Consider the following 8719-nt stretch of genomic DNA (forward strand, 5'->3'; position numbering starts at 1 on the left):
AATAAACGCACTTGCAAGGATAGATACCCAATTCCTTTAATTGATGACCATATTGATTCATTGAGAGGAAATAAATATTTTTCTAGTATTGATCTTAAGGACGGGTTTCATCACATTGAAGTGGCTGAATCTTCAAGAAAATACACTTCTTTCGTTTGTCCATTAGGCCAATTTGAATATTGCAAAATGCCATTTGGACTGTGCAATGGGCCAGGGAAATTCCAGAGATATGTAAATGACATTTTCAGTGAACTTATCCGAGCAGGAAAAGTCATAGTATATTTTGATGATATTGTAATTGCAACTAAGACATTAGAAGACCAGTTAGAAATTCTAAGTCATGTGTTCAAATTAATGAATAGATATAAATTACAGTTAAGATTAGATAAATGTAAATTTCTTAAGACCAAAATTATTTATTTAGGTTATCTAATTGATGCATCAGGTATTCGACCTAACCCAAAAAATGTAGAAGTCGTTAAGGACTATCCTGTGCCGAATTGTACTAAAACACTCAAAAGCTTTATTGGATTAGCTTCATATTTTAGACGTTTTATTCCTAATTTTGCATTAATAGCTAAACCATTGTATCATTTATTGAAAGAGAACGTTGGGTTTCACTTTGGACAAGATCAAATAGATGCATTTGAGGCAATTAAGTCAAAATTAAGTGAACACCCTTTACTCTGTCTGTATAATCCTATTGCTGAAACAGAACTACATTGTGATGCATCTAGCCATGGATTCGGTTCCATATTATTGCAAAAACAAGGGGATGGCAAATTGCATCCTATTTTTTTTTATAGTCACCGTACTACTGAAGTTGAATCCCGTTATCATAGTTATGAATTGGAAATGTTGGCAATAATTAATTCTATTAAAAGGTTTCGTGTCTACCTACAAGGAATCAAATTTAAAATTGTTACTGATTGCAATAGTGTAGCCATGACCCTTGCTAAGAAAGACATAAACCCAAGGATAGCTAGGTGGGCGTTATTCTTACAAGAATATGACTACCAAATCGAACATAGGTCTGGAACGCAAATGCAACATGTTGATGCTTTGAGTAGAAATCATATATTAATTCTTGAAGGCTGTACTTTTAATCAGACACTTTCTATTAAACAAAGTAGTGATCATAAGATTAAATAAATTATTAAATTACTAGAAAACTCTGAACATAAACAATTTGAACTTCGCAATGGACTTGTTTATAGAAAATGTAAAGGTCATTTATTATTTTATGTACCATCCGAAATGTGCAACCATGTAATTAGGTCATGCCACGATGATATGGGGCACATTGGCATAAATCGTACTATTGAATTTATTAAGCGAGTCTATTGGTTTCCAAATATGTCTGAACTCGTCAAACTTTATATTGATAATTGTCTAAAGTGTATAGTGTTTTCATCTAAAACTGGAAAGTCTGAAGGTTTGCTGAAATTAGTAGATAAGAATAATGTACCATTCCACACAATACATATAGACCATTATGGTCCTCTAAACCCTACAAAAGAAAATTACCGTCACATATTTATAATTGTTGATGCTTTCAGTAAATTTCTTACATTGTACCCAGTCAGATCAGTTAAATCTATTGAAACATGCACAAAGCTACTTGAATATTTTTCTTATTATAGCAAACCGATTAGGATAATCTCTGATCGAGGAACAAGCTTTACATCAGAATATTTTGAAAACTTTTGTAAAACACATTGCATTCAACATGTGCTAATAGCTGTAGGCTCTCCTCAGGCTAATGGCCAAGTTGAGAGGTACAATAGAACCGTAAAGGATATGATATCCAAATTGATGCATGAAAAAGGCAAAAACTGGAATGAGTCTGCAACAGGTCCAACTTGCAATAAATAATACACACAATAGGTCAATAAAGAACTCCCCAAGTATGTTGTTATTTGGAATTAACCAGCATGGAGAAACTAATGACTATTTGCGCAAAGTACTAGAGACAGTGGCGCACACGTTATGGGTCAAGGGGGTCAGTTGACCCCCTAAAAAAAATTGGGTGGTGGGTGGTGGTTGACCCTTATTATAGCCTTAAAGGGTGATGGTGAATATTATAGCTAGGATTTTGTAGACATCTTACTTCTGTAACCTACATCCTACACTCTACAGTCTACAGCAACAACATAAAACCTGTTAATTAAAGTAATATAGTTCAACAATTTAGTAGTAAATTAGTAAGTCGAAAACATCAGTCTGTCGATGCAGACAGTTGTCGTCGGTCGTTTACAATGTATGAATGTATTAGGAAAACAGTAAGGAACACAGATAAGCTGGTTGGTTTCTAGAAATTCGCTCAACGACCACGATTGCTTATGCCCGCATGATAATATGATTTAATAATAATACCTAATATAGAGTCCTTTGTGTCCCCACTGCCAACAATATTTTATACAAATTACAAAATGTTACAAAAATAAAATAATCAAATAATCGATTGTGGTTTTGCGTGAACAGTGAACATTATTACCACGATTTAAGATAGTACTATCTTAAATCGTGATTATTACAGAGTTGTTTTTGTTATTAGTGATTTATTAATAGCAAACTGCGTGTTATCGTATTGCCCGTATTGGTAAATCCTGATATAGCGTACTGCTACAACTGATGTCTGCTGTCAACAACCGTTTAGTCAGTACGACTACGGATTTTTCTCATATTATAACTTATCAGTTACCAGTTTGAAGTTTTAAGTTTGCCTTGTGACTTTTGTCTTGCGGCTTGTGAGCACTCTGGATTTATAGTTGTATTTATTTTGATTTATTAATTATTAATCAACCATGCCTGTCATCGAAGCATGTTTATGTGGTAAAAAAAAAAATAATTTAAATTCGACAAATTGGGGAAGGCATTTAAGTACGTGCAAATCGATAAAAAACAAAAATTCAACTTCAAAATATCTAACTACTTATTTCAAAAGAATTTCGGCGTCTTCTAGCTCTACAGAGTATGATGCAAAAAAAATGAAAAAAACTGGTAAGTACTAAGTATTATGCTAATATGATATTATGATAATATTATGATCTATCATTTATTTTTAGAATTTAAATTTTATATTACCTTCCTATTTTATCTAGATATATTATATGTTAGATATTATTTACAATTCAGTTTATAAATGGCGTACCTTGCCACCTATTATTCTATTATTAGGTATTCAATTTGAAGAACATGCTAATTTCTAATCATTTTTTTATCTGTTCATATAAAATACTGTATAAACGTATGTACTACAGCAGTACAGAATACACTATTGCAATAATCGATTAAATTTAAATGATTTATGGGTAACAATTTATTTTAGGTCAGATGTAACATTTTTTTTTCTTAGTAGGTATTAAGAAATTATTTATGATTATAGAAGGGCAAAATTTAACAGCATTGGAAGATATTAATGCAATGGAAATGGAAAATGAAAACAAGGAACCTGATATAATTATTCCAGCTCCAGATTTAAATAGTTCAATGGCCACTAAAGATATAAATGGTGATCATGACATAATATCTGGTAAATCATATTATTTATTTAAAAGTAATTAAATTAAATTAATAAACTATGACTTAAATAAATGTTTTTACAATCAAAAGTTTTCTAAAATCCAGATTTACAAATTGGCTATTTTGAATTTTTCTAAATAAATTTAACACAGACATAGCATTTTTATTTTCAGTATTAAAAAATGATTTATGATTACAGAAGGGCAAAATTTAATAACATTGGAAGATATTAATGCGAAAGAAATGGAAAATGAAAACAAGGAATCTGATATAATTATTCCAGTTCCAGATTTAAATAGTTCAATGGCCACTAAAGATATAAATGGTGATCATGACATATCTGGTAAATTATATTATTTATTTAAAAGTAATTAAATTAAATTAATAAACTATGACTTAAATAAATGTTTTTACAATCAAAAGATTTCTAAAATCCAGATTTACAAATTGGCTATTTTGAATTTTTCAAAATAAATTTAACACAGACATAACATTTTTATTTTCAGTATTAAAAAATGATTTATGATTACAGAAGGGCAAAATTTAATAACATTGGAAGATATTAATGCGAAGGAAATGGAAAATGAAAACAAGGAATCTGATATAATTATTCCAGTTCCAGATTTAAATAGTTCAATGGCCACTAATAATATAAATGGTGATCATGACATATCTGGTAAATTATATTATTTATTTAAAAGTAATTAACTAATATACAATATAATAAGACAACAAAAATGAGTTCAACATGCCACTGATGTATGTTAATAATTAATTATTAAATGTATGTATACTATTTTTATTTTTTTTTAGGTATTGAAACCCCTTTATTAGCAAATATTGAACCAAATGATGATAGCGTGTATGCAGATCTATTCAAAATTCCCACAGCAGAAAGTACAACTACAGAAAATATAAATTTGACATATAATTCCACCAGTTCTGGTAAGTTGGTATGTACGATGTACCCCTGTACTTACATTTCAAAGAACAAAAGATCTTAATAAATAAAAGAAGAATCAAACTTTGGTTGTCTTTTGACCATTTTATTCTGTAATTATATAGTGTTCATATTTATGCCAATACTAGCGGAAATCTGAGAGTCTATTAATATGAAATCTATTAATTTGTTTTATTTTATTTTCATGAATGTAATTTTTATAGATATATATTAAATATTAGTGATTTTTAATTTTTAATTTTTAGTTGATGTAAATATTGATGTCTTCTCAAATGATCCAGCTGAATTGACGTTGCTAGCTCCATTTTCTTACGAAAAAAGAAAATTAATTCTAAATAATGGTCCTTGTCAACCTCAAAAAATTGATATGCCAAATAAAAGATTTCCAGTACACAATAGTAGAAGTTTTCAATGTTCCTGGTATATGAAAACCATGCCAGATGGTTCAGCTACTAGAAGAGAATGGATTTCTTACTCTTGTAGTAAAGATAAAATATTTTGCATTTATTGCATATTAATCGGAAATGAAAAAAGTACTGTATGGACTAGCACAGGCTTCAGCAGTTGGAATAAAGCATCTGAGAGAATAGTGATGCACGAAACATCATCAAACCATATTGAAGCTTGTCTTAAAATTAAATTGGAAGATACATGTTTGCCTCTTTTGCCTAGTATGTTAAAAGCAAGAAATGAGTTTGTTGCAAAAAATCGTATGATTGTTGAAGCTATTATAGAAATAATTTTATACTTAGCTAGACATTCCCTTGCTTTTCGAGGACACCGAGAAAGTTGGTCAGACAATTTAAGAGGAAATTTTAAAGATCTAGTTTGCTTACTGGGCAAATATCATCCTATCTTAGCAACTTACATTGTTGGGCATCAAGAAAAAAATAAAAACAAGTATGATTTTATTTCATGGAGACGACAAAATCAAATTATAGAATCTTTAGCTAGTTATACTCGTGTTGTGATTTTAAAACAGATAAAAACTGCCAAATTTTTTAGTCTTACAATGGATGGTACCTTTGATAACTCTAGAAAAGAACAATTAGCATTTGTGATAAGATATTTAAATGAAGATAGTGGAGAAATTAATGAAAGGTTAATTAACTTAAAAGAATGCAATAATACGTCTTCTGAACAATTGTTTAATATTTTTGAAAACATTTGTAATGACAATTCTTTAAATTGGAATGATTATTTAGTGGGACAGTCCTATGATGGGGCTAGTAATATGCGTGGTTCATATAATGGTCTCCAAGCTATAATTAGGCGTTTTAATACGGCTGCTATTTTTGTGTGGTGTTATGCACACCGACTGAATTTGGTCCTTACCGATGCAGTTAGTTCCTCTGTGAATGCTGTTGATATGTTTGGAATTATAGAAACTGTACATGATTTTATTAATTCAAGTAAGAAAAGGGTTGCATTATTTGAACTACATCAAGAAAAATGTTATGGTAATAAACAACGTAAACGTCGATTTAAAAGGGTTCAGACAACAAGGTGGTGGTCCCATGATTTGGCATTAAACACAGTTTTGGATACATTTGATGCATTATGTGACACATTAGAAGAACTTCAAAAAAGTGAATGTTTAAGTGATCGAAAAGGAGCCCACCAAGCAAAATGTTTAAAAGAAAATTTAATTTGTGACAAATTTTTGTTGACTGCATTTATTTACAAACAATTATTTGAAATTGTGACACCTTTAAGTAAAATGTTACAAACTGTAGATATAGACCTAATTGGAGTTATAGCTGTAGTCGATGACAAAATATGTGAACTAAAAAATGCCAGAAGTGATGAAAACTTTTTAAAATTACAGGAAAAAGTTGATAGGTTTAAAATGTGTTCATCTGTGGATAACGAAGATTTTAAACTATTGCCACTAAATCGTTCAAAGAGAGTTCCAAAAAAGTCTGCTGAAGAAACCCAAGATGAAGTAATCACTGATCCACTTCAACATTTTAAAATTCAAACTTTTTTTGTTGCATATGATACTGCAATTATACAGATTAAAGAAAGGTTCAGTGAAATCACCAAGGGTATTTACAAAGATTTGTCCTTATTTTCTCGGAGACGTTTGGAAGAAATTTCAAAAAATAATGATCTATTACCTAAAGATGCATTTGATGTGTTTTCTGATGTTTACAGTAAATTTATACTGAAAGATGATTTAAAAAGGGAATATTTGCAGTTTTCTAAAAGTTATTTCAATTTTGAACAAGTGAAATTATTGCCCTTGCAATTGCATAACTCTGAAATAGAAATTTATGATGAGCTCAGTGGTTCATTGACTGATGAAGCATCAGAATCAGAAATAGAAGATAGTTTTGAGAACAATCACGATAGGCAAGACAAAGAAGTACCAAAACTTCATAAAAATGGATGCAGTTTGTCAATTGTTTTAAAGGTTTTGCTAATCAGTGGCCTATCATCTACATTCCCAATGCTTACTACTGCCTTAAAAATTGCTGTTACTCTCCCAGTGGCCAGTACTACTCCAGAGAGAACATTCTCAAAGTTAAATATTGTGAAAAATAAATTACGTAGTACTATGGCAGAAGGTAGACTTGAAAGCTTAATGATACTTTCGTGTGAATCAGATATCAAAATTGAAACTGATCAAATAATCAACGATTTTGCCAGAAAAAGTGTATTGTTAGAAAAAGCATTATTGTACTAATATAGTTATTTCAAATAATTGTATTTCCTCTCTTTAAAAATAATATACAACTTAATTTTAGTAAATTGTATTGCTCATTTAAGTAAAAATTACAATTTCAAGTTCTTTTACTATCTCAGTCTTACTAAATTAACTTCGCTTTTATTTTAAATACCCATCTTTGTAAAGGATCATGTATTAAAAATGGTAAAAACTATTTTTATTAATTTTGCCTTTAACATTTTGTCTATTTTTGAATAATTATATAATATGCTATAGTTTTGTCTTGTGTATGCTAGTTTAAAATGTTGATCTAAGTGTATAGGAATATAATTTGATTTGACAAAAAGTTTCCTTATTTACAAGTTACAAACTTAAATAAGTAATAAAAACAGTTAGCCTATATAGACAAAATATGTACCTATGTAATAGTTTTTAATTTTTATATTCATTATTATTATATAAAAATAGTTTTTTGAATAAATTTAAAGTTAAATTATATTAAACTTCAATGAATTTAGGGGGGGGGGGGACTAGAGTCTCAAGTGCCCAGAGGGTCTATATTGGAGTTGCTTTGATAAAATATCAAATACGACAATTATCAATACATTTATCACGCACGATATTGTTTTATCAAATTTGTCAAATTCTTGAATGAAGACCGATATTAAAATATCGTAAGTGATAATTTATCGTTATTTGATATTATATCAATTGTTGAGAAATTGGGCAACGTCGCCAAAGTCGTAATCACTTCGGTTATCAATATTATTGTGGCAGAAGTGCGGAGGTCGGGGTTACCAATGTGGTGCAGGTGTGGTTGCCGGTGTCGTGGAGGTGAAGTTGTTGCTGCCGTGATAACCACCGCACTTACCAATATACGTTTGTTGTTTGACTCCGTTGCAGAAGGTTTTAGGTATACAGGTAGTAAATGAATTGAACACAGAATTGGTTGTGACGCGTTGCGTCGAGATCGGTTTATTGTACGACAAACATAATATGCACGTAGGTCGTACGCAGTACGACGATAAGTAGGTAGGTACATAAATGAGCGGTCGCGCGGTCGGTCGTGTTGACGGAATCGTGGGTGCTCGATGCACACGCGATCGAGGGAGCGTCGGGTACGTCGGTGAGACGGGTCGCCGTCGAGACATGGGTTCGGTAACCAGGCGAGTGGAGGTCGTTGCGATGACCGTACGAGGTCGTATCGCTATTCCGCTGGTCGGGTGACATGACGTCGGAAGAGAGCGAATTACTCGGAACGCGTGTGGCTCGGTCGAGGGCTGTGAGCAAAGAGAACGAAGCCGGCCGGTGGTGCGGCCGCGTCGTGCTTGTCGCGGGACGAGTGGCATGGCGTCGCCAATGGGAGACGCGAGATCGAGTTACAAAAGAATATAAACATAAAAATCACGGAAGTTGTATAAATCACGAATATAAAATAATTGGTACCGCGCAGTGGAGTGGGAGCAAAGTGGTGATACGTGCACAGAATCACCACATTATCATGGAATTATCATTTTTATCACATAATCATAGACCGTTGTTATCATCGATAAATATTAATT

At 31.5% G+C, this 8719-nt stretch overlaps 2 protein-coding genes across 3 annotated transcripts in view; both read left to right on the forward strand.

Annotated features, from left to right (window-relative positions):
* LOC100162402 (rap guanine nucleotide exchange factor 2) overlaps window positions 1-8719 on the forward strand; it is a 93282-nt gene that overhangs the window by 14927 nt on the left and 69636 nt on the right. The gene's annotated exons all lie outside the window — the stretch shown is intronic.
* LOC107885226 (zinc finger MYM-type protein 1-like) lies at window positions 1985-7441 on the forward strand. 2 transcript variants are annotated; one of them, XM_016808786.2, is made up of 6 exons: window positions 1985-3003; window positions 3389-3535; window positions 3725-3868; window positions 4058-4201; window positions 4339-4470; window positions 4732-7441. In XM_016808786.2, the coding sequence occupies exons 1-6, from the start codon at window positions 2808-2810 to the stop codon at window positions 7173-7175; spliced, it is 3207 nt and encodes a 1068-aa protein (XP_016664275.1). In that variant the 5' UTR covers window positions 1985-2807; the 3' UTR covers window positions 7176-7441. The 2 variants fall into 2 exon arrangements, with proteins under 2 accessions (XP_016664275.1, XP_016664276.1); XM_016808787.2 differs by lacking the exon at window positions 4058-4201.

Source organism: Acyrthosiphon pisum, chromosome A2 (assembly GCF_005508785.2).
Source record: "Acyrthosiphon pisum isolate AL4f chromosome A2, pea_aphid_22Mar2018_4r6ur, whole genome shotgun sequence".
NCBI classification, from domain to species: Eukaryota; Metazoa; Arthropoda; class Insecta; order Hemiptera; family Aphididae; genus Acyrthosiphon; species Acyrthosiphon pisum.